At 36.7% G+C, this 27,408-nt stretch overlaps 1 protein-coding gene across 2 annotated transcripts in view; it reads left to right on the top strand.

Annotated features, from left to right (window-relative positions):
- COL5A2 (collagen type V alpha 2 chain) overlaps window positions 1–27,408 on the top strand; it is a 113,060-nt gene that overhangs the window by 64,735 nt on the left and 20,917 nt on the right. For both annotated transcript variants that reach the window (XM_074872682.1, XM_074872683.1), the window contains exons 7-32: window positions 2,137–2,247; window positions 3,498–3,575; window positions 5,662–5,706; window positions 6,223–6,276; window positions 7,780–7,833; window positions 9,279–9,332; window positions 11,687–11,740; window positions 12,474–12,527; window positions 12,710–12,754; window positions 13,998–14,051; window positions 14,895–14,939; window positions 18,043–18,096; window positions 19,740–19,838; window positions 20,306–20,350; window positions 20,452–20,550; window positions 20,988–21,041; window positions 22,145–22,252; window positions 22,912–22,965; window positions 23,702–23,800; window positions 24,530–24,583; window positions 25,040–25,138; window positions 25,248–25,301; window positions 25,400–25,453; window positions 26,010–26,063; window positions 26,639–26,692; window positions 27,032–27,076. In XM_074872682.1, coding sequence (XP_074728783.1) covers window positions 2,137–2,247; window positions 3,498–3,575; window positions 5,662–5,706; window positions 6,223–6,276; window positions 7,780–7,833; window positions 9,279–9,332; window positions 11,687–11,740; window positions 12,474–12,527; window positions 12,710–12,754; window positions 13,998–14,051; window positions 14,895–14,939; window positions 18,043–18,096; window positions 19,740–19,838; window positions 20,306–20,350; window positions 20,452–20,550; window positions 20,988–21,041; window positions 22,145–22,252; window positions 22,912–22,965; window positions 23,702–23,800; window positions 24,530–24,583; window positions 25,040–25,138; window positions 25,248–25,301; window positions 25,400–25,453; window positions 26,010–26,063; window positions 26,639–26,692; window positions 27,032–27,076 — 1,674 coding nt within the window. The remainder of the gene's footprint in view (window positions 1–2,136; window positions 2,248–3,497; window positions 3,576–5,661; window positions 5,707–6,222; window positions 6,277–7,779; window positions 7,834–9,278; window positions 9,333–11,686; window positions 11,741–12,473; window positions 12,528–12,709; window positions 12,755–13,997; window positions 14,052–14,894; window positions 14,940–18,042; window positions 18,097–19,739; window positions 19,839–20,305; window positions 20,351–20,451; window positions 20,551–20,987; window positions 21,042–22,144; window positions 22,253–22,911; window positions 22,966–23,701; window positions 23,801–24,529; window positions 24,584–25,039; window positions 25,139–25,247; window positions 25,302–25,399; window positions 25,454–26,009; window positions 26,064–26,638; window positions 26,693–27,031; window positions 27,077–27,408) is intronic.

Here is a 27,408-nt window from a genome sequence, read left to right as displayed (position 1 = left end):
ATAGCATGTTTGCATTTGCAAAATGCATCTAGGGAAGGAGAATTTTGGGCCATGATAAAATTTTAGGTGTTTACAAATGATCTTTTGAAGACAGGAAATAAGATTGAGCTCCTCAGAATCATTGATATGTTTTGTTTCAATATGGATTTACGCTCAATTATAATTGCAGTAGCAGTTAGAATAGTAGTTTGAGAGTGTTCTACCATGATCTGCATTTCCTTTTATTCCAAAACTGTAGTTTCCTGAACAGCAGCAGCAATGGGCCAGACTGAGTAAATTGTGTGTTTAAACGATGCCACCTCGTGGCCAATGTGAGAATTTTTATCCTTTTTTTTTTTTTTTTTAACCTCACTGGCGTTGTGAACAGGTGAAAGAAACTGAAAGAGCTTTTTTTTTTTTTTTTTTTTTTTTTTATATACATATAAATAGATAAATAATATAAAATAAATAAAAGTATAATCAAGATTTTATTAAAAACCCCAAATATTGGTTATATGCCGTTGGTTAGTTGCCACCTACAAATGCAAACATGTTTTTCAGGGACTTTTTGGGTTTTAAGGTGTGGGATTGCAGTGTTTCTCTTGAAGCAAGTTGATTTTTGTTGACTAAAAAGTACGTCCTGTTCTAAAAAGAAACGAAAAAAAGACCTTTTTCTATGTCAGATTTTGTTAAGGTGTCTTGGTTTGGATGCAGTAGTTGTATAGAAGCTTGCTTAATTCTTTATAGGCAACTGTTTTTTTTTCTCTAATGCTTAGCTTTGTTTTCTTTTTATTTTGCAAACAAATGAAAGAAGATAACCCATTATTTTCCTTCTTTGGACATTACGTTTGCCAGTGTGTACTTCTGTTTATAGTAGAAATATTAAAGAATAAAGTTTTCTTCTAGAACCTTCTGTTTCCATCCAACATGCACAAATCTCTAATTTGTTTCAGAATACCATCTATTCACAACTCATTCTGTGAGCATGGGGGGGTGGGTGTACATGTCTGTCTGATTAAGAAAGAGATTTTCCCCTGATTGCTAGGCTTATAGGAGTTTCAGACCATAAAGATAGATTGAGAGTTAAGAGAATTGACTCATTCCCTGGGAGTTTCCAGGAATCCTATTGTCAATGCTATCCCAGTGTAGCCCTTTCCCAAGGGAATGCATTTTCTTTAACATGTGAAACATACTAGTTCAAATTATACTAGTTTGGACATAAATTGCACTGAAATGTGTCACGGACTGCAAGGAGACACAGTCCTCATCTCATGGAAATACAAGCCATCTGTCTGATTATAATAGTGTTTGTAAAGATGACTCACTGAGCCAGGTTTCCAAAGTTTTATGTTTAAGGATCCTTAAAATAGAAGAGCTCATTATACAGTATAAAATTTTTCCTTTCCATAGTCAAGCATTTTATTCTAATGAAGGGAGCAGTAATGATAAGCACTTTAAAGTCTGTATTTTTGGTTGAAGTATATCTTTATTGGCTCTCTTGCTACTGATTTGCTTCCACTAATGTTTTATTAGCTGCGTTAATATATAATTTTAGTTCTGGCAGAAGATAAGCTGAATGCAGTTTAGGAATCAAAAGTGGGTGATCAAAATGGGAGCAATGGGATGGCCTCCTAGCCTATTCTGCAAATAACTAGCTAGACATGACATCGACACCAGAGGAGTTACTCTGCATTTTTGGCAGTGTGACGGTGTTGAGAATTCAGCAATAGTGTGAGCTGGCTAAATCAGAAAGCTGTAAAAATCCATCCTTATACTGGAGTTTCCTAAGCATGTGTATGTATGTACACTAATCTGAGCTGTATGTATTTTAGAAATAATTTTGTGGTATTCCATGTTGTGTGCAAAGCCAAATAGTTTTTCAGGAATAGTATACTCTAGTATGGAATGATAGGAAGCCTGAGTTTTTAAAAAAACCTGTGAGAGAAATTACTGCAGTTTACTTGCACATTGGATTTGTGACTAATTTTAGCCAGTGCTTGTAATCTGAAGATATGAACAGGTCTTGAGGGATGTTGTTTGTTTGAAGATCTTTCTGTAGAAATACGGATTTATCACAAATGAGGCAGTTGTTTGCCAGTTACAATGATTTTAATTAATACCTTTGCACACTGTTGGTATTTCTGATTTTCTTTCTAGGGTCCTCGTGGTCCTCAGGGGATTGATGGTGAACCTGGTATCCCTGGCCAGCCTGGTGACCCTGGTCCTCCAGGGCATCCTACCCACCCAGGACCAGATGGACTAAGCAGGGTAAGTTTTACGCTTGCTTTAGTAGAAAGTGAGTGTTGGGCCAGATCCACATGATACAAGTAACTTCTATTTGCTTCAGTGAATGTGGAACGCTGTGCCCACCAATCCTGTCTCCCAGTCATGAGGGACAGCAGATAGCAGCAGTGCAAGTTCTGCCAAAAATTGGGACAGGTTGAATGTGAGAAACCTTGGAAAGGACACACCTTTCAGAATGGGTTTTAGCATCTAGAAAAGCCGGCGTGTCCAAGTCCAAAACCCTCAGTAGGGTTCCATTCCTTCCACCTGACTTAAACCCAAGGGATCTGGGCAATAGTACAGGGAAAGTCGTGTACCAAATTAGGAATACAGAAAAGAAAAAGTAAGATGAATTATAAATAACAGAATAACTAATGAGAGAAATTAAAGTGTGTTTAAGTATATTTCTTGCTGGAATTGTTCAGACTACCACTGAGAAGATTAAGTAAGGTATTGTTTGTGAAAAGCAGTGCTAACTAGCCATAGATACAGACAAGGTGTTCTGCACAACTCTCCAAATGTGTTTGGGTACCAATCTGATGAGGAACAAACTGTAAATCTTAGAAGACTTGAATGCACATTTGTGCTGTTGCTCGTTCTCAGCCACTCTGCTGTGAGTGAGGATCTGGCTCTGAATGAAGCAAAATAAAACTGTTGATTTCAACTATGTGCTTGCAGAAGGAGAGCACTGAAGGTTTTCCCTCCTCTAACTGATTTGTCTCTCTGAATTGGCATGAACGGCAGTGGCCCTCAGCTTTACTGTATAAGGGCAACACACTTAAAAATTCTAATTTGAAGTCATAAAATCAGCTACGTTTCCATTTACCTTAAGATATTTCTGAACTTGAAGCACAGAAAGTAAAAACAAAAGAAAGGTTAGAAGACATGAAGCAATATTGTAGGTGAAGTTAAGGCTTGACTTAAAGTTGAAGGTGGTGAAAAATCTAATTAATTTCACGGGAGGCTTTCCTCTTTTTAGGTGGTTTTCTCATTTGTTTAACATTCAGGTGGGGGTAGAGTCAGAATAATAAGCAGACAATACGATGTCTTCAACTGGTCTATGAAGCCTTAAACCACCCCAAATTTACAGGAAAGACAACTTTTATTTTAAAGATTAAAACAAGAGTTTAGTTCTTAGTGCTGCAAAGCCAATGTAAAGATTCGGTTGCATGGATTTTTGCTTTATGAACCATCAAAATGACTGACAGCTGAAATCACCCATCTTATTTTTTCAGCCGTTTTCAGCTCAGATGGCAGGACTGGATGAGAAATCTGGACTTGGTAGTCAGATGGGACTGATGCCTGGTGCAGTGGTAAGACCAGATTAGCCCTGTAATGTAGAATGGGGTGGAAGTGGAGTGCATGTGCAAAAACCCAAAGGGGAATTAATCCTCTTCAACTTCCTATGCCTCTAGAACCTGGATGTACAGTATGTTCTAGTGCAGTTTTGCATGGTATCTGGAAAAAATGGAAAAAATATTCTTCTGTTAAAGTGAAAGCTGCTTTTTTCCACCTCTAGCCTTCTTGTCTTCTTTCCCTTCTTCTAAATATAGCAGCTACTAACAGTAAGGTATAGGGAAAAAAAAATATCTCCCAATTTTCTCTTATCTTGAGTCACTGCAGAGTAACTGACAAGCATTAGGTATAATGCAAAGCAGAGTAAGCAAATAGGTAACTTTGAAGGCTTGTTTTCACATTGAGACATCAAAGATATTTATTTTTGGTAGTAATGTAAAAAAATTATTTCTGAAACCAGCTGTTAACAGGAAGCTGTGCTTCATTACTTTAAGGCAGACATTCTATTTCTCCAGTGGGTCCAGTTTTGTCATTGGCATCTCTCACTGTTTAGATAGTGCCCTTTACTTTTAGTAGACTGTGGACTTAATGGTAACACTGGAATTTTTCACCATCTGTGAAAGCTGTTCCACCACCCTAAGCTGTCTCTGCTAGAACTCTTGGGGTTGTTTTTGAATATTATCTCTCTTTGCTGCATGTATTTATCCCATTGTGAAATCTTGAAAATACTGCTACCCTCTTTGCTGTTATTTTTCACATTCATTCTTAAGGAAACCATCCTTTAGTGATTGTTCATGAGTTTGCCTACCTGAATCTTATCCCTCCAAGTCCTCGCTAGTAACCTTCAAACTCAATTTCAATAGTTTGAAAGGTTCTCAAGGTAATCTGATGTTGTGCTTTAAGATTAACTTTTGTGGTGATTTCTTCAAAGAACTTTCTTTTTTTATGAATGTCTCTCTTCAGTGAATTTGCTGTGTGCACATACAATGATTTGTTCCCCAAGTCTGTCCTACTTACTTTGTTGCCCTCCATTGTTTTTCTTAATCTTTCACTCAATTTGTCTTGAGACATTGTATCTCTTGTACTGCCTCTTTTTTTGTCATTCTCAAATAGGATTGGTTTTAGTATTAATATCTCTTTTAAGGTATTTTTCAATATGTAAGTGTCTCTAAGGCCTTACACAAAGTCTACTAAAGTCAGTTGGCACTCACTGTTTTTGGATTGATTCATCATGTTCTGCGATATCCTTTTTTCCTTTCCTTGCAAACTGAGTAACTGAGAGTCATTCAGCGGAACCATTATTTTTTGGTTTGTTTTTAATGATTAGAATTTTTAAATGGTCTATTACTAACTCTTCTACATTTGCTTTATAAAAATTAATGAATTGTGTGTAAAAGACATAAATATTGAGCCTCTGTCAAAATGGAAGTTATTGTCTGCTGTAGATATTTTTTTATTGCTAAAAGCCAGACAATTACTTTCAGACAAGATTATGTTTACTTCATGATACAAGTTATAATTAAGCACAAGATTTTTCCTAAAAATTCCATGAAACTTTTTAAGGGGAAATCATGAGTTTTCTATAACAAACCACAACCGTTCGGAAGCTGATTTGGTGGTTTGTATGATTCGTGAAAATACATCCTTCCATTGCTGCTTGTTACTGTTCATAGCTGAGAACAGCAGCATGAATTTATTTTGTCATTGATTCCATTATGAGATTAGTCTGACTAATGAGATTCCCTTCAAGGGGAGACTATTTCCTCCAACTCTGTTCTGTTACTACATTTTTTTCAGTGGAGCTATTCAGGCAACCTGGTTATTCTGACTGATTCCAGAGACTGTGAGTTTCCAAAAAGTGAGCGAGCCGTATTTTCAGCTGCCGATGAATTTACACCGGTGTGGCTTTTTGAGTCTGAAGATTTCCATTCTATGTACTTTTGTATTTCAGAACATCAGTCTCCTGAATAAAAGCCTTTCAGAGAGTTCAACCATAGACATGTTATCTTGGAGGTCACTATCAGGCCATTTTGCTGTCTTTGTAGTATGAATCTTACTTGGGGAAGGGTTTTTTCCAGTGTGTAACAAGTTATGTTTCAATAGGGTCCAGTGGGTCCAAGAGGTCCTCAAGGGCTCCAAGGAAAACAAGTAAGTACTTCAACTCAGGGGATTTAAGATAATTGGTCAGAGATGAAGGCAAAGCGCATAGTAACTGGTGTGTGCAACGTCCATCTTCAGTGATGCATGGATGAATACATCTTCATCTAGAGGTGAATCTAAACATGCTTCTCTCAAGAGTTCTGCTCTAGATGTACTCTATACACAGAAATTAACTCAAAAAGAACAATTTATTAGACTTTTAACAAGGTTTTAACCCACCAGACATTTTTTAATGAGGGAACAGCAATGAAAATGGTGACTGTTCTGGTTTCAGTATTGGCATGGTGTTAAGTTTCCAGTGGGATTTGTGTATGGCACGGGGCTCACCGAAAGCTTGAGGGATTTTAGTATCCAACTTTCACTCATTTTGCAATGTGAGCTGGATCTGAATTAGAATCCAGCCTGTCCCATGGGCTGTGATTTTCTTGATCATGGATTTTAATTTATATCCTTATATTTTTACATTTTGGAATTTGTAACTGTATTATCTTTGGTTAATTTTAGGGTGGTGCTGGGCCCACAGGCCCACCTGGTGAACCTGGGGATCCAGGGCCTATGGTAAGACCAATAAATACAAACATTTCTACAATAAAATTGCAAACAATATATTATACCTCCTTATTCCAGAACAGATATTTTTTTTTTGTGTGTTTTCAGCAGAAGCTATTAAGTAACTTCAGTCAAGAGTTATGATGGTCAAAGCATGTTGTCCTGAATCAGTGAATTTTAATTGTTTTGAACATGCATAATAATGATTATAGAATAAACTATTGTTGGAAGTGTGGGAAAAGAAAAACAGTGAAAAATCTGCAAAACACACATTTCCTTAACACATGGTGCCCAGACAAACACAGAACGGGATGGAGATCCAGTGATTTGTGTTGCTGTGGCACCAAGGAGGAATGCACCAAGCGAGGTGGAGGCTGCATGGTCCTGTTCTTCCACTTTTCTCAAGGAACATTTGACATGACTGTGCAGATTTATCTCCTGCTCTTCCCCTTCTCTCAAGGACTGTTTGCAGTACGGACCTTATCTCTCATTCTGCCTCTTTTCCCACAAAAACAGCGCACAACTTGCACCAAGGAATGTGCTGTGTCATTACTCAAGAAACAGCGGCTTGACCACAGTCCCACCCACTCACACATACATACTTAGATAAATACTACCCTGAGTTTGTATCTGACTCGGAGGGACGATAAACTGATACCAAATCAGAGAGACAGATTGATGGGTTTGTGCTCCTTGCCCCTGCTCCCCACCCCCAAAGGGACACATTTTGGTAAGATTTGGGCCCTCGGCTACGCCGAGTGATTACCCGGGAGTTGTGTGTGTGTGTGATTGCAGTCGGTTTTTTTGTCTGTAGTGCTATATAGCCAACCTGCAGTTTGTGCATTTATCGTAGGCAGTCTCAAAGAATCTGTAGATGTTGCATGATAATAAACCGTGCTATTCGTGAACCTGACTGCTTCTCTTGTATCCAACCAGATCTACAGCACATGGGCTGTTCGTGCATCTGGTATCAGCTCTATAGTTACAGCCATAATTGGCATATCTATTAAGAGATAAGTCCAACCACCCCTAGCCCCCTCTAATCTCTGAGGACCGGCTAGAATGCAAGGGGTTTCATCACTTACCAACTTAATTCATTACCTTAAATGCCTCAACTACCATCGTTACTTCTCCAGCACATACCTGGGGATGGTTAAGCACTGGTAAAACCAGATCCGGTAGTGTAATTTACACAAAGGATGATGAGAATATATTTTTTTTGGAGGTGAAAAATGATTCAAAAGTAAAAGCAAGAGACAGAGATTTGGAACAACAGCAACTGTGATTTTTAATGTATTTTTTTCCCCTGAAGAACCCATCTTATGTTTTTATGTAACATAATGCAGGTTTCTTAGGGGCAGGGTGGTTACAAAGAGCACTACAAATTTAAGCAAGTGTGCTTAGGCATCCTTTTTCTACATCTGTTTTTATAAAACCAGACTTTGAAATAGAGCAAATAGATATTTTAGTGATGGGTAAATTGACTTCTCAACAACTGTATTATTTTCTTAGGGTCCAGTTGGTTCTCGTGGACCAGAGGGACCTCCAGGCAAACCTGGTGAAGATGTAAGTTTGTTATTCTTCATACCTTGTTTTATTTTTAATAACACAAATATTGGCATCTTTGAGACAGTGACTAACCAGCAGATGCGCCTGTTGCAACTACTTTTATCTGTTTACTTTTCTTTGTGATTGTACTCCTCATTAAGTGCAGTGTCATAACTATAAATCTTAGCAGTCCTTTTCAAAACCCTTGTTTAAGCACTGTCTCTTTATTATTTCTTGCCTCAGCCAGTTCTTCAACTGAGATATCTTTCTTGAAATCAAACATAATAATATGCCACAGTTAGAAGGGGGCAATTGGAGCCATCTCCTCTCTCTGGGATTGCATGATGAGTTAGAACAACTGTAATGATAACATGCACCTGCATCCGGACAATAAAATTTCAGTATTTAAAAATTTCAAAATAATTTATTTTATTAATAACTGATTTTATGACTCTATGTAGGTACACATATATGTAAGATGTATGTATTATACATGTTGCATAAGTATATATGTACTGTACAACAATAGCATAAGAATTTACCAATAGACGTGTATCATTTGTTTTGCAAAGCACAGTAAATCCATCTGAATTGTAATTTATAACTTGGAAATGAGTTGAAAACTGCGGATGCCGGATATTTCAGTATAAAAATTACCATAGCTTGTGTAACGGCTGCTTTGCAATTAACCCGTACAAAGAGTTATAAGAATCTTTGGAAATGGTTAGCTCTCAGTGCAGTGAAGCTAAATCTTGATACTGCTCTAAGAACTTCCACCATTTCCAGTGTATGCATGGATTTCTTCAATTAAATTTGTGAAGCACTTTATCCTCTCTCTGTCCAGAAACTATTTTTTTGAAGCTTTTCATGTTCCTGCAGCCCAGAGTATTGGATGTATTTGAACCGATTGATGCATATAAAGGAATGTTTGATTGTGACTTTGGACAACTTTGAATAATCTTTGAAATAAGCTTATTTGTTTCTACCGTATTTTCTTTCCTATTGCATAACACAGAAAATAGTCACCGACCTAGAATGAAATTATACACATTTTAAAACATTTGAACAGAAGAACTAACGAGCTACAATGCAGGCAGTTTTAGATTGCTGTTCCTATGAAAAAAATTAAAGTAATTTGTCTCTGTGTGTGAGGATGACAAAAGGTTGCCTTGTTAATTCACTGGAAAACTACATTGCAGCACCATTTTGTGATGCTGAGATGCTTTTAGACTCAGTTTTCAGTTCCCAAAATGATTTGTTAAAAACCTTTTTTAAGTTAATATGTCTAATGCTCATTGCTAGTCATGTGTGCAGTTGATTTACATCACTGAAATTGTTACAGTAAGGAGAGGATATATAATACTGATGTGAATGTCCCCATTTGTTTGAATGGAAGAATGACAAGAGAAGTTAATTTTCACATTTGCTATTTTCATGTGCTCCTTTTTTTTTTCTTTCCTTAGGGTGAACCTGGTAGACCAGGACAATCCGGTGAGCCTGGATTTCCAGGATCTCCAGTAAGAGCATGATTATTTATATTTTAGCAAAATAATCATACTTATGTCACCACTGTCTCTTTTAATAATGAGTGCAAAGGTCTACCATTCAATTTCTGAAGTACTTGTGATAGCTATTCTAATGATCCAGATCAGTATGATATCTCAGAACCGGACAGGTGATTCAAAAGTCCTTGAGTTAATCCTGAGAGTCATTTCACAGATTTCAACTGTTTTATAGATGAAACATGCATAAAACAGATAATAGTACATACAAGTGGTACTCTGTTTCCTAGTATTTCACATGGTCATTTACAATCATGTGCAGGAAGTGCTCAGAGACTATAAAATGATGTCAGGTTGGGGTGGCACTGTTTACCTTTATAACAGTTGGTCTGAAGGCAGGGGAAGAGGGGATTGTATCATAGACATAAAATTTATGTTTATCTATATTTTCCATATGTAAATGTGATTAAAGGATTTCCAAATAATATGTACTTGTACTACAGAAGATACTTGTCATGTTTTGCTCTAGAAATAAAGAAAAGCAGATATATCTGATGATAAAATGACATCATTTTATCATCTTACATAATTTGGGCCCATATTAAGAGTTCTATCTTCATTAGTCAAGTTTTTGTGCCTGGAAGGGAGCTGTACTGTGGTTGAAAATGGGACAGATAAATCCCAGAACTGAAGCCACCTGATACACATCATCTCTTAAGTTGCCTCCTTTTCTTTTTAAGCATCCAGTTCTTGCCTGGCAATTTTGTTAGCAACTGGAGATATGATCACTTGGAGAGAGAAATGATTTTTTAACAAGGCAGTGTTGTTTCCTAAGCTTTCCTCCTAAGTTTTATGGATCAAAGACAATGTTTTGTAAGCTGTTTGAAGCAAATGTAGTCTGTGGAGTATCGTTCTGTTCAGATCAAGCTGTTTTGCTCAATAAAATCATCTTTTAGAAGACTTTCTAATGAAGGTAAGAAGTACTAAACTGTACACACACACACAAATCTCATTAAGAGTTTGCTGCAATTGCATAGCACTGTTGAATACCCTGATCATTCATCACAGAAGTGTGCCATGTTTTGATCAATATAGTCTGCTATGGAGATACCCAATGGCTGTTTCCCCTTGTATGTGATTTGTCTCCTTGCCATGTGACTTGTTGCATGTGTGTGCTTCATCATTTGATTGACCTGATTGTATAAAATGATGTACGTGTACCACTGAGCACAGGCCAAATAAATAGTTTTTATGGGCTACATTCAGTATGTAGCATAATTTGTACGGTTTCAAATTTACATGCAAGACCTCATATGACAACAGAGATCATCCTTCACTGAAAAATTCACTGAGATTAATAATTTCAAGCTGTCTAATATATTCATTTTGGAAATTACACACCTTTATAAATTTTCCCTTTATGAGTGGACCAATTCTGGAGTAATTTCCCACTGCAATTTATGATCAAACATTATCCATATAGTTGATGATGGGAAGACAAAGACCTTTCTTACGTTCCTTGATGCTAACAAGGAAACAGCGTGTCTGTATGTGAAGTTCTCCTTTCTAATGCTGAGATTTCAGATGTTCTTTTTTGCTCCTCTGAGTATCAGTGTTGCTTCACGATGCCGCATTTTCTATAATATATCTTCACGATTTTTTGCTATGCCGAAAGGTATGAACTGTAATGGTTTTGAGAACTTTGGTTCAGAGGTGATGATATGTTTAAACAGTTTGCTGAATTGTTATTATCTGAGAGTATGAAGGTGTTAATGTGATTTCCATTACAAATTCCTGTGACCAGTATTCTAACACGAGGCACCTAGCTCCCTTCCATTACTTAGTCTTTCCTGAAAGAGAAATCGGGAAACTTGGTAGGAAACTAAGTGCAAGGCAACTTTGATTTAATTGTTAAATGTGTTTTAGTAGCAGTTGTTCATCATGCTACTGACTGATGTATTCTCAAAGAACATGTGCAGTTTGCAGTTTGGTCTCAGTTTCTATTTTATTTTAAATGATAGCTCTGAGTTTTGATCTCTGTTTAATTAAGGTTTCTTCATTTTAGGCTTCAAAACTTGATCGACCATTAGTCATTACTTCTATTTGAGATTTGATCATACATGGATGTAAACAATAAAGCTTTTAATATCAGTGAAAATGTACATAATGCTGAGACTGTCTAACTTCATAGCATGTTATGCTGTATCATCTGTGACCTGCTGAAATGCTATGCCTCAGTATTATGTCACCAACGCGAAGGAGTCTTAGGAGTATTAGTATTAATGTTGCTACCCTCTTCCCTGATAGCAGCATTATTTCTAGGTTTATCTGCAGAAATAAGGATTTTGTTTTTTCTTTTACCTACTTAGGGGCCTCGAGGCTTTCCTGGTGCTCCTGGTCTCCCAGGTCTCAAGGGTCACAGGGTGAGAAACAAGATTTTCCCTCTCCTTATAGCTGATGTTTCCAGGCAGTTTCAGTATAAAGATACTCCACTTCTTTTCTATTAGTGGTGAATTTGACTAAACTTTTAGTCCTGCCAATTGCAGCAGAATCACTGGCACTTGAGAAAAAAGAGGACCTTGCAGAAAATCAACGGTATTCCCCTTTAAGCTGACCTCTGTATTATATTCTCCAGTGCTTTCTTCACTCTATTTTCAAATGATCTGGGAATCTGGAAGGAGCTTACATGAGCCCTGCCAAGCTTCAGGAGGCACAAACCTGACAGTTCTCTCGCTTTGTTGGCAAGCCTTGCATTAGGGTGGGGAACTTGAGAGGTGGATATGTTTGCAACATGGAGCGATTACAAATTACCAAGTTTTCTGGCCAGAATTTTACTTTGGGGAGGAATAAATAGGTTTCCTATGGCTCAGAGCCTTCTTTGTGTTGTTTTAGGATTTTTTTTAAACGTTCTTGTTTTAAAAAGGAAACCACATCCAAGGAAATGTACCTTGTACAAATGGTTTCCATTTAGGAAATGTTTAAAAACTTTATTCCATCTGGTTTTTTTCTTCTTTATTTTTTTCCTTTCTTGGTCTTGCCACCTCAGATCCATTCTTAACACTTTAGTATTGAGGTATTTTAACAATAATAGTAGGAATTGTTCTATATGTGTGCATATATAAATGTAATTTCTCCATATTTTTATAACTCTTACAGGGATTGAAAGGACTTGATGGTCCAAAAGGTGAAATTGGAGCAGCTGGAGCAAAGGTATTTTCATGGCCCAAAGAACTAAATGCTTAAGCATGTTTTTTATAATGCCAGAATAATGAAAGATAGTAGATCTTATGAACGCAGCATTTAAGTCTAACATGAGGACAGGGATGAAACATGTAACTCCATTTTCTTCTAACGCGTTTCCTCTAATGGTGTCATTTCGTTCCCATTTCTAGGGAGAATCCGGACCAACAGGTGCCATGGGTGCAACGGGTCCTCTAGTGAGTGTCATGTGCATTGGGTATTACAGAAATGGCTTTAAGATTGTGAAAACTATTGCCAATAGGAATTTTAAGGTTTTGATTTCTGTACTTGATGTTGTGAAGCTGAACTTTCTTTTAATTAAGGCTTTGTTTTCTATTACACTAACAGTAAATTTGGTCCACTAAGGCTGTTATTCTTTGCAATTCACTGACATAGACAATAACGATAAATCAGAAGGCTCAACAGAAAGTTGAATGTAGGTTTTGTGATTGTTTAGCTACTCATGTAAGTGTTGGGTGACAATTTTTTTTTTTGTTTATGTGTTGATGCTTCATATGGAGCGTTTTCAATATGAGAAAAACTGGATTAGGTTGCTATGAGATACAAATGGAATAATTTAGGCCAGAAAAGCACTAGCTAAGAAAACACTGGACAGAGGATTTTGGAGGTTATGGTGAGGATAAGCATGTGTAACATGGAAATGAAACCGAGGAACTTTTTCTCAGAGTAGTTTTCATTCAGATGAGGTTTTGGACAACTGTATACTTGTGAGCAGTGTAACATGCCAAAAATCAACTCTCAGCAGTGCTTCTGGAAGTAAAGCACCTTTCTGATATCAGATAATGACATCTCTCTGCAAAGCACTATCTTGTGTCATGCAGAATGTAATATCCCTGAAGCGGAACCTAGTTTGTGAATGAGCTGTAGTAAGTGAGATTGCATTGTTGACCTTGGTGAGTATATACAGAATTTATTGTAATGTGTTTAAAATTAGAAATACTGTTGGAACAGGAAAAGAAAAATTACAGTCTATTAAATTTCCACTGGGCAAGCCTGTGAGGCTGAAAGGATTTATGTAAGCTGCTACTTCTTTCCTGCTACAGGACAAGATATAAGCTACACCTGCAGGAGGTAAAAAAAATAACTTGGTTCTGGAACTGTGGTTCTCATCGTCTGTCCTTATCATGCTTGTAGTCTCAGAGAACCTAATCATATTCTTGTTAAAAGCAAATAAGGAAGATTGAGCAGAAAATCACTGAAGAGCAATACAGTGCAAAATTTATTTGAAGCAAAGGAAAAGTCAAGAATGTTTTTAACAATAAAGTAAAAAGCAAAGAAAAAGAAGAAAAAGAAAAAAAAAGAGGGGGTGGCATGTGTTCTATTCACTATGGGGGGAAAAGTCAAGTGAATTCTGTAACCCTTTTTGTTACTCTGCCATGATGAGCTCCTAAATAATGCACTTTTTGTTCTCTCTTCAAGGGTCCTAGAGGAATGCCAGGAGAAAGAGGTCGAATTGGACCACAAGGTGCCCCTGTAAGTAGGATCTTCCTTCTCTCTCCTTGTAATTCTTCCCTTGTTTTACTTAAGTTTAAATCCCTGAGCCTGAAAGTGTTTATTCATGTGACGGCTAGTCAATTCTGTGGTGAGTTCTGCTGTAGCTTAAGAAAGTTAGGGCCTGAGCAGAATTTTGTGGGGTGAGACCTTTACTGTAATTTTCGAAAGTCAAAACCAGTTTTAAATGGAGAATGCTTGCTGTGTGGTAATTTCTCACACCAGAACTGCCTATGAGGCCAGGTACCCTCACAATACTTTTTTCAGTGAATGCAAAAATTTATTCTTTGTTTCTGTGAGAGGCTCTTTTCACCAAAAATTACGGAACTAGAAATAATATGTATTGATTTTGTCTGGAAAAAAGTTTAAAATTAAAATTTAGACTTTTAATTTAAATTAAGTCTTATAATTTCATTCCAAGTAATAAATCTGTCTTCTTAAAAATTATTTTGCTTTTCAGCAAAAAGAGGGATTAGCCTTGACATGAGATCATATTTGAGTAGAAATTAGTTGCTCTATGTCCAGTATCAAGTGTTGTTTTTCTGGCATTTCTCCCCATGACTTTTATGTACTCCATTTATGTTATGTGCTCCATACAATTACACTGTCAAAATATTGGCCTCTCTGAAAATAATGATATCAGTTTACTTCAGGGGGAGCATAATTTCTTCTAAAAGTTTTCCATGCCAGTGTTTGGAGACAATACAGCATTTCTCTGATCACTTTAGTATGTATGTCTGTTATCACAAATGCTAATAACAAGTAATAAAGGAAAAATAGTTACAGTTCTTATAAATATTCAGTCTTGTCCATTTTTGTATTTAGGGTGGACGTGGCCAGCATGGTATGCCTGGGAAGCCAGGACCAATGGTACGTTTCTTTCTTAATCACCTATTTTTTTCACCTTATATTTGCCACTTGCCTTTTGACACTACCAGAAGAAGCACAAAAAGCTGTTGGCAGTTGCTGTTAACAGTAAGTGCACCTGGAAGTATCTGTAAGTGATTCCTAGTTCTACTCATAGCTTTAATGCTGTCCTCTGAGAAATCATGCTCTGTAGTTTGCTTCATCTAAAGGTTTTAATTTGCAGAGTAGGCCATAGCCCTTCCCTGGAGCGGTGATGCTTTGCTGCTTTTATGAAGTGGGGTCCATATCGTAGGAAGATAAGATATGCACTGTAATATAAAACAGTTTATAATTGCATGTTATCTTCCTTTGCATACGAAGTTGACAAATGAGTTTGCACCTATTCTTAGCAAGAAGAATCTTAGCAGCACGCTCACTGATAGCAGAACTTGCTACCTGCAATTGATCCGTTACTAAATGTGTAAAAGACAGCTTCTTAATTACGGACAGTCACACATTGAACGGAACCCTATGTATGAATGTCTGCCAAACTGAGAAAGCCTGGTATGCATGACTGTAGTAGTTCTCCCATGATTGCAACAGAGCTGAAAATGACTGTGGTGGTTTAAACTCTGGATGTTGGTGTACTGAACGGTGATGGTTTCAATCCTACAATCCAATCTCACAGTGCATTTGCAAAATGCCTTTGAGTCAATTTACGTGAGCAAATGTCTTAGGAAACCAGTGGGATTGTTCACATACATACAGTTAATTCTTGCTTTTGCAAACAAAAGCTTATGATGATTTTGTACTATTTGTGTGAGGCCAGCTTCCACCTTAAAAATGTGGCATTCTTTTTTTGAAAGCATTAACTCTGCCATGTGGTCAACAGTTTCTGCTTGTTGATGCAGCCAACATGAACCTTTACCACTTTATGATATTCAACTTTTTTAGAAAAAAAAACCAAACAACAAAAACCCAAGGCCCTCCACACCAAAAAACCTCCTTCAAAACCCCAAACCACACCTGCTCACAATTAAAATTTCATTCTGTGCATGCTCTTTGTTTAATAGTGATATGTCTTGAGAAACATTCGTTTGCCTGTGTCATCTTAATGAACAGACTGTTTTATTGCAAAGTTCATTAAGAAATAATGAACTATAATAGAAGCTCAAAAAATGAACGTGTCTAAAAGCTGCAAACATCATTTATTTAGTGCACCATGAAAGGAGGGTAACTTGTTAGAAGAAACTCTGAATCAAAAGATTTTTCAGTATTGAAAACAGATTAGGAAGCTTAAAAAAAGGTGGGTCACAAGCTATGAAATTCTACATGGAGCTTGAAATTTTTATTTGGCATAATATATGAGCTCAGCTACACTGGACATGATAATTGGTTGACTAATATTTTTGGTAAAATCCCATGTACTGTCACAAGGGAGATACTGGTACTTAATGCATCTGTTTTTCATTGGAGGAAGTGTTAATGAAATACATTGTTATTTGGGTCAGTGCAGGGTATACTGTAATTCTGGAATTCTTCCTGCAACAAAAGAGATTTGGCAGACATGTATTTGTGATCCAATAAACTGGGACACAGGTTTTCAAAAATGTACTTAGACTGTTACATCAGTTCTGTAGAAATCCAGTGCAAGGTCATGGCAGAAATGTCTGTCATTAATGCTTAGTGGGACAGATTGTTCTTATTAAGTTTGTCAGCAGAGCTTTATTACATAGAACATTTTTTCACAGTATGCATCATAGTTTACAAAAAAAAAAAAAAAGAAAATCAGGCAAAGATAAAGAGGAATTATCTGGAAACAGTGTTGTAATGAATATTTATGACCACTGTGTGCCGCCATCCAGAGAGTTTATAATACAGTAGAAAGGTCTTCTGTTGAATGTCTTGTTCAGCACAAGAGGCATTATGAAAATGGAAACATTTTACAAATTTACTCTAAAACCCTTAATTGGAAGTCTTTCTGTTTAGCAAAACAAGGACTGCATCATAACATACAGGTATGTTCAAGTGTATACACTTGAAGTTTGCTTTCTTACTGAGTTTGGACAGTCAGCCATGTAATGCTGTCCCAGCTGATGGGCATCGTTGCCCAAACTTCACATCCTCGCAGCCACATGAGGTGCTCCTACACACTGCAGTGCAGTGCGCCAAGAATTTGGCTCTAGAACCAGAAATAGTGTAGCCATATCAATACTATGGTCTGCTCAAGCTGTCAGCCCTTCTTAGATATAGGATTGACTGTCTCAAGATATAATGCTATTTGGGAAGAGCTACAGTAGTTTTGGGAGCTGAAGATGTACCTCTGCACAGCATTGTGTTTCATGGTGTGGCATAACCCAGCCTTTCCTCCGCTGCCTTTTCCAGAAATACCTGCCCGTCTGAACAAAGATCCAAGCAGTAAACTGTCTCTGCTGTTCATCTTTGTCTATATAGCCTTGAAAATGTGATACAAAATCTGTGTTTGAAAGCTTGCAAATGAATTTGGCTGTGAATTTGGGAATCTCAATGGAGCAGAAGAGTAGGAAGCAGGGCATGTAGTTGCATAGCCTTTAATTATATTTTCACTTGTCATGTTGCTTACCTCAAAAATCTTGTCTAGCAATCCAATTGTTTCAATGTGAATATGGCTTGTATTTCTCTTTTTTCTAGATTACTATTTTAAGGTTTGAAACTCTCCTTTGCTACCTTCTGTAGGAGAAATTGTGATTGCTTAACAAGTATCTGATGTTTTCCTTACCATACCACAGTAGCATAGATATAAAAAGAGGATATAATTTTTTTAAAAAAACTAAAATTGAAAAGCAATTAACTATAATAATTGTCAGTTGTGTACATTGCAATTTATGCATTATAGCTGAATCAAGAGCTAGCACTTTGCTGAAGTCAGTAAATACATTATTAAAATAAATACTGCACCACAGTTCCATAGAATGTATGCGTATCACTTAGAAAAACTATATTTATAGTTATTTTGGTTTTGTCATGAACAAATGTTTTATGACTAAAAAATACATTTAATCCCAGAACCATATTTACCCAGTGATTAGATACTAATCTGTGTGATCTAAACTGCAGAATTATAGTTTTGTATGTCTGTCTTTTATAGGGCCCACTTGGCATAACTGGTTCTCCAGGTTTTCCAGGTGCTCCTGGTGTAAAGGTAAAAAATAAAATAAAAATGTCTTTTTAATATGTCTGACAACACAGAATTAAAAAATGTGTAATAGACTACATAGAGTTCAGACTGGAATGTATACAGGTCCCTAAGAGTTGCTGTGAAATCAGTCTTAGACAAGACCTTGAGACAGAAGATAGAAATCAGAAGCCAGATGAAGCAATTGCAATTCACCACCGTTAGGATACTTTCTTTGCTTTCACTTTTGCTTGAGCTAAGGGGTGGTTATAAGATGACTGTCATGCTGTGGCTCAGGAATCTTGTCTAGTATATTCAAAGAGTAACAAGATGCATTATTACAAGCTAAGTTGTGAGGACTAGTCTAAGACAGTATGGAAGCAGTACCTTCTAGTGCTGAAACTTGCAGTTTCAGCCAAGAACACTTCTTGAGATGACCTAGACTGCTAGGGAAAATGCTTGAACCCCAACAGAGATGTACCGCAGTTCATCACAATAGAGCAAATGGCGATTACCCCCTTTTATGGCTCTGTGTGGTTGGGCTGAAATGAAGAACTTTCACTGGCTGCAGCACTGTCTTTGTGGGACTTCCCTGTCTTGTTTTTCAAGAAAGCGCTCAATTTATTTTTTTTTCCCAGACTTGAGAATATGTCTGCAAAGATAAAAAAGACAACTCATACAGCTTTCTTATACTTGCCCTCCACCCAGTTGCTCCTCCGTTCCTTTATACTCCTAAAACATGATAGGAAAAAATTATACAAGAAGAAACTCTCAGTCAGGTAGCCAAGTTCAGCAAATGTTTTGTGTTGTTTTGAAGCTGGCAACATTCACAAAACAGTTTTTTTGGAAACAAGTTTTAATAAGAGTATTAGCATAATGTATACAATTAAATGATAGACCTTTTAGTGCATGTCACAATATTTTGGTATGGCTAAACAATACTTGATACCTAAATAAATGTTTGGAGAGGCTGTCACATGATGAAACAATGAAAGCTTTTGAAAGGGAGGACCTACCTTCAAGTTTGATCATCAGGTGATGTAAAATTGGAATAGCTGTTTTGAACTCATTAAAGCTAAGCAGACTACACAATGAAGATGGGGATTTCAGTTATGAAGACATGATATTAAAAGCCATCAGTTCTAACAGGCAAATTTCCTATATAATGATAAAATATAAAGGAGATGCCAGGAGGAATTTTTTTATTGGAGCATCCAGTTCAGTCTTACAGGGATTTTCTATTTCATATAGTGCCAACAGTGGGTTAATGTGTACTGTGCAAAAAAACCCCGGATGTGTTATCATTTCTAAATCTTAAGCCTTAGCTGTTAACAAAGTTAAAAAAAAGTTGACAAATTACAGATACATACTGGGATTTTAGAGAGAGATGTCTGTCTAAAATATCTGATCTGATATGGGCCACTGTATATAGTGCCGCTTCTCTGTAGAAAGTTTCCTTGTCCTTGTATATGATGAAGTAAAATTTTGTTTGTACTTTTAAAGTTTACATTCACATAGAAGTAGTAAAAGCAGAATTAGGTAAGCAAAAGTATATTTTGAGGATAATAAACTATTTCAAAACCTGAATTCAACATTCCTCTTTAGTTACTTTGAAGTGTTACTTTTTAGAGCAAAATAATCTCCAGTTGTTTTCTCATGTGAAATCGTAGGGTGAAGCAGGTCCAACAGGTCCTCGTGGTCCTGAAGGTCCTCAAGGACAAAGAGGTGAAACAGGTCCACAGGGCCCAGCTGGATCACAAGGTCTTCCTGTAAGTACGTTAAATTTAGTCCTCAGAGCTCAGCTTCCTCATGTTACCTGTTTGTAGAGGATTTTAATACCCCACTTGATAGGCACTGGGTTTTGCTCAAAGTGCTTCTTTACCAGAAAAGTTATCATTAATTTGTTTTGTGCTTATTTTGTTGAAAATAACTTTTCATTATTTAATTAAAGGGACTTAGAAAACTGGAAGTTATACAGCCTGATAGAGTCTCAATCCTACAAGTATTTAAAGCTTAAGTTTAAACATAGGATCTTAAAGATTAAAAGTCACATTAATTTGGACACTTTGTTACTCATATTAGCATTTCCAAAAGTAGATCTTAAGTTGCTGTGTTTATTTAATAGCCTTTATTTTCTGGTCTTGTAAAGTGGATAAAAAAACTATCATTATCTGCTTTTGTTATTGATACCTTCCTCATTAAAATGAATTTTAATGATTGGTACATTATTTTTTAGGGTACTGAAGGGACAGATGGTTCCCCAGGTGCCAAGGGCCCAACTGTAAGTGGTCATATCACCTATTGAAGAAATTGTGTAAGTGGATTTATTTTATTTCCTTATTATTTTTTCCTTACTGTGCTTGCTGTTATTTCTTTTTACAGGGATCTCCAGGCACTGGAGGCCCTCTTGGTTTATCAGGTCCACCTGGTTCCCCAGGACCACAAGGCAGTACTGGCCCACCTGGTATTCGAGGTCAACCGGTAATGATGGCTTTGTCTCTGTGGAAATTATGATGTCTAGCAAATGTATCGCGCTATGAAACTGAAACAGTGATTAGAGTGACGTTCCTTTAAATAAATTAATAACATACTAGTGAATATGCTGAGATTTGGATCTATGTGTCCAAAATACTGGTTTTGCTTTTTTAGAGGCCTAAGAAAGAAGAGTGTCTATATAAACTTGGACAAACAGTAACAATTATTTTCTGAAATTGTCTCATTTAAATTTTTGAGTTGATAATGTCATAATAAACAAGCACTCTAAGGGGAAAGACAAACAACTATAAGCATCCTCTTATATTAAGTACAGCTGGTTACCACACTAGGGAATGTTTTTCTGATTCATAGGATTATCCAGAATGGTCGAATGATATATGCTGAGTTTTAACCTTATAGGTGTTGTTCATGTTTGTTTTCAGGGAGACCCTGGTGTCCCAGGTTTCAAGGGAGAAGCAGGACCCAAAGGTGAACCTGTAAGTCTCCATATGCTTTGTAAGATGAAAGGGAATCACAAAGGCTTGTATGAGTATTTTGAATAGATTCTTATAATTTTCAACACTCTTCTTCTCTTGATTACAAGCATCAGATTACTTCTGTTTTTTGAGTAATTATTGTGGAAGACAAACCACAGTAAACTTGGCGAGACAGTACTAAGAATGAATGGTGAAGCAGGTCCTTTGATGTTATAAATCACCTACCTAGTATAGACCTTACAGGACTCAAGGACAGAGAAACCAGTTAGTGCATCTACTGAGGTTTCTGTAGCATGCATAATGAGTTTATTCTAATTCCTTCATCTCATGAGAAAGAGATCCATATGCTTCTGAACATTTAAGAGCAAACAGGTCTGTGTGCCAATCATAATTAAAAAGTCCTTTTTATCCTGAACTTACATTTAATACATTTTATATTTACTCAGTTGTGTATATATTAATTGTATTTTATTTATACATTAATATAGATATTTATACCTGCATGGTGTACATAGCTGTTTGGCCCACAGCTAACGTTTGTGACAGAGTATTTGAGAACATGGCTAATTCCATGCTGTAACCATGTGAATTTTGGAAGAAAAGTGATTCTGCAGAGTTCAAATCAGTTTGACTTGTCAACCAATCTTTATTTTTTTCTTTCTCCCTAGTTAAATGATTACATAATAACTGACAAAACTATACAGATAAAGTTACGGTTTCTTTACCATTGGCTGTCTTCTTTCTTTGAGAACTTCTACGAGTCTCACTGAATTTTGAATCCTTTGCAGCTTGTTCAGTTGATAATAATAAATACAAATTGTTGTATCTGAGCAAACAGGTGATGATAAGAAGCACTGTACAGCTGAACTGCAGAATTAGTTTATTCATAATACATTTCTTATTGAAATATTAGCTAATAAACACTGTAAAAGAGAAAAGCTGATGGTGAAAAGCTGCATTTTTTAACTGATTCAAAACCTAACTATATTTTTTGTTCTTGATTTGGAAAAATGTTTATGATAATTAGAAGACAGTCTTTCAATATACCTGAGAAGTGGTGAGCTTAACAGTGGCTTTTTTGGAAAACATTTTACTTTCACTAGGGCCCTCAAGGTCCCCAGGGTCCCATTGGCCCTGTAGGTGAAGAAGGGAAGAGAGGTCCTCGAGGTGATCCAGGTTCAGTAGGTCCACCAGGTCCTGTTGGAGAGAGGGTAAGCAGTCCAAGGGAATAATATGTCTTGAGAGATGCACTGCTAAACGAAAAAACATCTTGACTTAACCATGAATTTTCTTACAGCTTTGTTGGGGATTTAGTCAAACATTATTTTCCTAACTAGTTGATTTGTGTCTATAACTTGGTTCTATATCAGATTAGTGATTTTAGGATGCTGTCTTCTGTCATATGTTCTTTTTGAAAATGATACCCTGAGGATCAGGATATAAAAATATGGCATGATGTTTTTTTGCATCCTGAATAGATCGTACTTCTGCTTATTATTTTGGGGGAAATCTGTCATACTATGCATTATTTTTACCCTGGATATTTTCATTTGTGGTTTCAGTGCACAGGATAGTATGGTAGCAGAAATGATGGAGATATGATGTACTAATTGCAGATTTTTTACTTAACCCCTGTACAAATAGCTATCTTCTTTTCAATGAGGCGGTTCACATAGGGGCTGTTCAGCATGCGTGAATTAAACATTGATATTTTTACCACTCCAAGTGGTTAACCCCCCCCCAAGTTTAAAGTATTGAAAAAAGTTGTAAGGAAAAAAAGTGAATGCCAAAACCATAAATCTAGTACTTTATTTGCAATAAATTATGTAAAAATTAAGATGATAATCTTGTATCTATGGCCTTTTCCCAGGGTGCTCCTGGTAATCGTGGTTTTCCAGGTTCTGATGGCTTGCCTGGACCAAAGGTAAATGAAATTAAAGTGTCTATCTTTTATGTGGGTATTTTTTTAGATTTACATACGTACAGACATACAGAGAGAAAGTGTTCCATTAAAAACATGCGCTTCTTCGTAAATCCTCAAAGCCATTGGAAGTAGGGTCAGAAGGAATTGGCAAATGCCAAAATGGGCTCTGAATGTTTTGAGACTAAAATTTTTTTTGGGGAAAAGTCACTTTCAGTTCCTGTGATGTTCAGTTTTACTTGCTTGTCCCTTAATGCTCCCTCATGCTCAAAGGTGAATAGATAAGAGATGTTGACCTGTTTCTACTGCTATATCGTTTTATGTATTACTCTATAGTAGGTAACTATTTGAAGAATTGCCATTTCTTTGTGCATGGTATAGTTTTTCTAGACTTCTCCCTTGAACAGATGGTCTTATTTGTCTTTGGCTTTCCTAAGTGCTGTAACACTTCCAGGGAAGTGACTCACATATGTATTTGTCTAGTGTTTCTGTAAATTCCTAGCTTCTTGGTAAAAATGCGGGGATTCTAAAATCCTTATATAAATTTATGGAAGAGACACTTTTAAAGTAATAATTTGGGGGGACAAAGTAATAATAATAAAAATATTAATGATTTGGAACTCTGTTTGCAAAACTAAGTCCTTAATACAAGATACCTGTTTTATTTTACCTTCTCTTACTGTTGCTGTTCTCTTACTGTTGCTACCTTTTAATTAGTAGTCAACTGGTGTCTTTCTAGGGTGCCCAAGGGGAGCGTGGTCCAGCAGGTTCTTCTGGTCCTAAAGGAGGTCAGGGAGATCCTGGGCGTCCTGGTGAACCTGGCCTCCCAGGTGCAAGGGTAAGGAGCTAATAGCAGTACACGATAAACCATGACATTTTTCATTTTCAGAAGGCAGCAATGAACTTTGCAGAATTAAGAAGCTATTATACAAGGGCAGACTTGTTTCAGTGGGACTACTTAAAGGGTGAAGGCCAAAATGCCTGTCTTTTTTCCTGCTGGTGTTGGGAAGCACAGGTTCCATTTGTCTTGGAAAAAGGAGAAGTAGTTCTGATTGAGACTGGCTAATGCAACTGAAGGAAGTGTGCTTGTAAAGCACACAGTTGCCACAGATAACATGAATTGAAGGCCAGACCTTCATTAAATTGATGATTTATAACTTATGTAGTTGAGTGGTGCATGTCATCTAGAGATTTTTGTCAGGAAAAATATTTGGGGAGAATTTGCAATATCACAAAAGGAGAGAAAGGGGAACATCAAGTATAAGATGCGATTTAGATCACTATATAATGTTGGCAAAAATAAAGATGAGCCTGTGAGAAGCTCAAGAGGTGTAAAAGCACGAAAAGGAAGACTAGAAAAGGAGAAGATCAAAGGCAGTGGGGGATGAAGCTGTAAAGTGAAGATGAGGATGAGGACCTTTGATACAGAGAAGATATTCTTGTGTAAAGAATGTCTTAGTGTTTGTACCATGGTAGTAACTGAGCGTACCTTTTGGATTTATTTACATTTCTCTATTGTTCTAGAACTATATGCACAACTTAACACCAATATTACTCCCACTTTTAGGGTTTGACAGGAAATCCAGGTGTTCAAGGACCAGAAGGAAAACTTGGCCCCTTGGTAAGCAACACAAAAATTAGTCCTTTCACTGAGGAAACAGTAATTCAAAGGTCCCAACTCATTGAAATTACTTTTATTAAGTTGAAGTTTCTTGATTTGTGAAGATTCATCTTCTAAGTGTTTACTTCAGATTCTCTACTCCAAAATTAATGCGCATAATGTTCCTTTAGTTTTATCTGTGTAGCAGTGTCTGTTGTTTAGCAGCTGCTGCAATATTTTTAAATATCTTTTCTAAATGTCTCTTTAAAGAAACAATAAAGTATTTGCACATAATGGCTCAATGATGGTAATTGTGTAGTATTTGATTAAATCCAGCAGTATGGATTTAAATCCATAAAGCTATATCTGCTTTAAAGACATTTTGACTGATAACTGTGGCACCAGACCAGATTAATGTTATTTTTTATATATACAAACATTTTCCAATTTAATGTGGAAGATGCTTTTTCTCTTTAGGGTGCTCCTGGAGAAGATGGACGTCCAGGTCCAGCAGGTTCAATAGGAATCAGAGGCCAGCCAGGCAGCATGGGCCTTCCTGGGCCAAAGGGTAGTAGTGTGAGTACGGCAACTGGTACCCAAGATCTACTTAACTTTAAACATTTGCATATATTTTCATGGATGAAAGCGGTATCTAAATATAGTAATTTTTATTTCTGCAAATTAGGGTGATCCTGGAAAACCCGGAGAAGCAGGCAATGCAGGTGTCCCAGGGCAGAGGGTGAGTGTGACTGTTATTTGCAGTGATTACAGAAAATGATGCTTTTCTGTCATATATGTTCACTATATAAGACTTCTTCCTCTGTCATTTTAATTTAGGGAGCCCCTGGTAAAGATGGAGAAGTTGGTCCTTCCGGTCCTGTTGGCCCACCAGTAAGTCAACTTTTACCACTCTGCCTGCCTGCCCATTGCTCCATCCATTCATTCCTCTTTCTGCTTCTATTTTTATCCGTCTTCATGTCAGTTGTTGATTCCAAACAAAGAAATCCCAAGAACATTTAAAGAAAAAATTTCCTAGAAAAATGGGAAGCTTTGTATTGAAAAATATATACATTACTAAGCTAATTCCTTTTACTGACCTTTATAAAAAACAGTGAAGGGAGCAAAATTTTCTCATGGTTCATTTTCCTAGCTTCCTTGGTTTCAGTGGAACTATGTGAACTCAATGATCTTAAAGGTCTTTTCCAACCTAAGTGATTTTATGATTCTATGAGTATTTTCCTGTCAGCACAGAATTTTGGGGAGGGCAATCTTAAAGAAATAAGATACATCATATTACATCTTTAGATAGGGTATATCTTGGCCTGGAGTAAGTAAAAATCAATAATAAACAAATACATAATTGAAAATATACATATTCAGAAAGAAGAAAAAATGTGGAGCCTGTCTATTTTCCTCTACTGTATGCTTAGTACTTTCTTTTGTGTAGGGTCTGGCAGGAGAAAGAGGAGAACAAGGCCCTCCAGGTCCTACAGGGTTTCAGGTATGTGCATTCATTTTTTTTAAAGAAAAAAGTAAATAGCCATGTCTTTATCAACTTAAAGTGGAGAAATTCAACCAAATGATGTTTAACAAAAAGCAGCTTCAGAACTAAGGCAATGATGCTCAGAATAATTAGCTATACTTTGCTTTCACATCAGCTGTGCACTAAACTGAACTGGCAAAGGCTTACATACCAGCTCTGTATCCCTTGAGAAAACCTTTGTTGGTTTTCAGTTTTAATTTGGAGATTTTCCAAAGATGTTCCAAATATGGAGCAAAAGAATTGTTTTGATAATGAAGTATTAATTAGGTCAACTCCATCTCTTGTTTATAGAGAACTTTATTTTTAGGGCTGATATGCATGTGTCCTGGAAATGTTAAAGAAGGCCTGCCGTCTCGTTTAGAGGGGGAAAAACACTTTGGTGAAATATTCATGTAACTATTTTGCTTGGGGATCCCTGAGGGCATACTCTTGTACTGAGTATACTTCTACATTCGTATTCTTGGTGTCTTAATTAAATGTGGATTTACATAACTTTCTATCATGTTAGTGACCATTTAATTACATTTTTACAGGGCTTGCCTGGGCCACCAGGTCCTCCAGGTGAGGGAGGAAAGCCAGGTGATCAGGTAATTTCTGATTTAACAAGAATTTAACAAGAATTCACTTCATAAAGTAGTTTTGCCTTTTTTTCTCTTTGTAATTTAATTCCCCACTCTGTTTCAAAATATGTGCTGATGCAGTCTGCAAGCTGTCTGAGAACTGCCTTTGGATAAAATAATTACTAGAATCTGACCATTTTCTTGGACTGAGGTGGACTATCTCCTCTTGTTATGGACAGATAACATTCAGAACTAGCCATCTACATTCACAGTACTTTGGAAATGAAAATGTTTATCTCTTAATTTCCATAACTATAAGGCTGTGAATAATGCTTTCGTCCTAATGGTGAGTTCTGTTCTACTTAGGGTGTTCCTGGAGATCCTGGAGCTGTTGGTCCATTGGGCCCTAGGGTACGTATTTTCTTTCAGAGTTTAAATATTCATAACAGTTCTCCAAGATTGAAAGTTGATACGTAATATGGACTTTAACAGCTAAAGTGAATATTTGACTTTTTTTTCTGTCAGTAAAATGGTTGTAAATATGGATACATTTTAAAATGGTTTCTGTAAAACCTACCACCTTTAATGGTTTCATAGCTCATGAAGTAGTGTTGAGTACTAGCTTCTAAGTGATTTTGTTTACTGTGAAATGACAGTTTTTAGTTTGCTGAGCAACATGCTATTTCCCCTACCTTTAACAATAAAAGCATAACGCTGTGTTTTATTTCATCAGTTCTCCTAGA

This window comes from Strix uralensis, chromosome 6 (genome assembly GCF_047716275.1).
Source record: "Strix uralensis isolate ZFMK-TIS-50842 chromosome 6, bStrUra1, whole genome shotgun sequence".
Classification (NCBI taxonomy): Eukaryota; Metazoa; Chordata; class Aves; order Strigiformes; family Strigidae; genus Strix; species Strix uralensis.
This window is presented reverse-complemented; position numbering and strand designations above follow the sequence as displayed.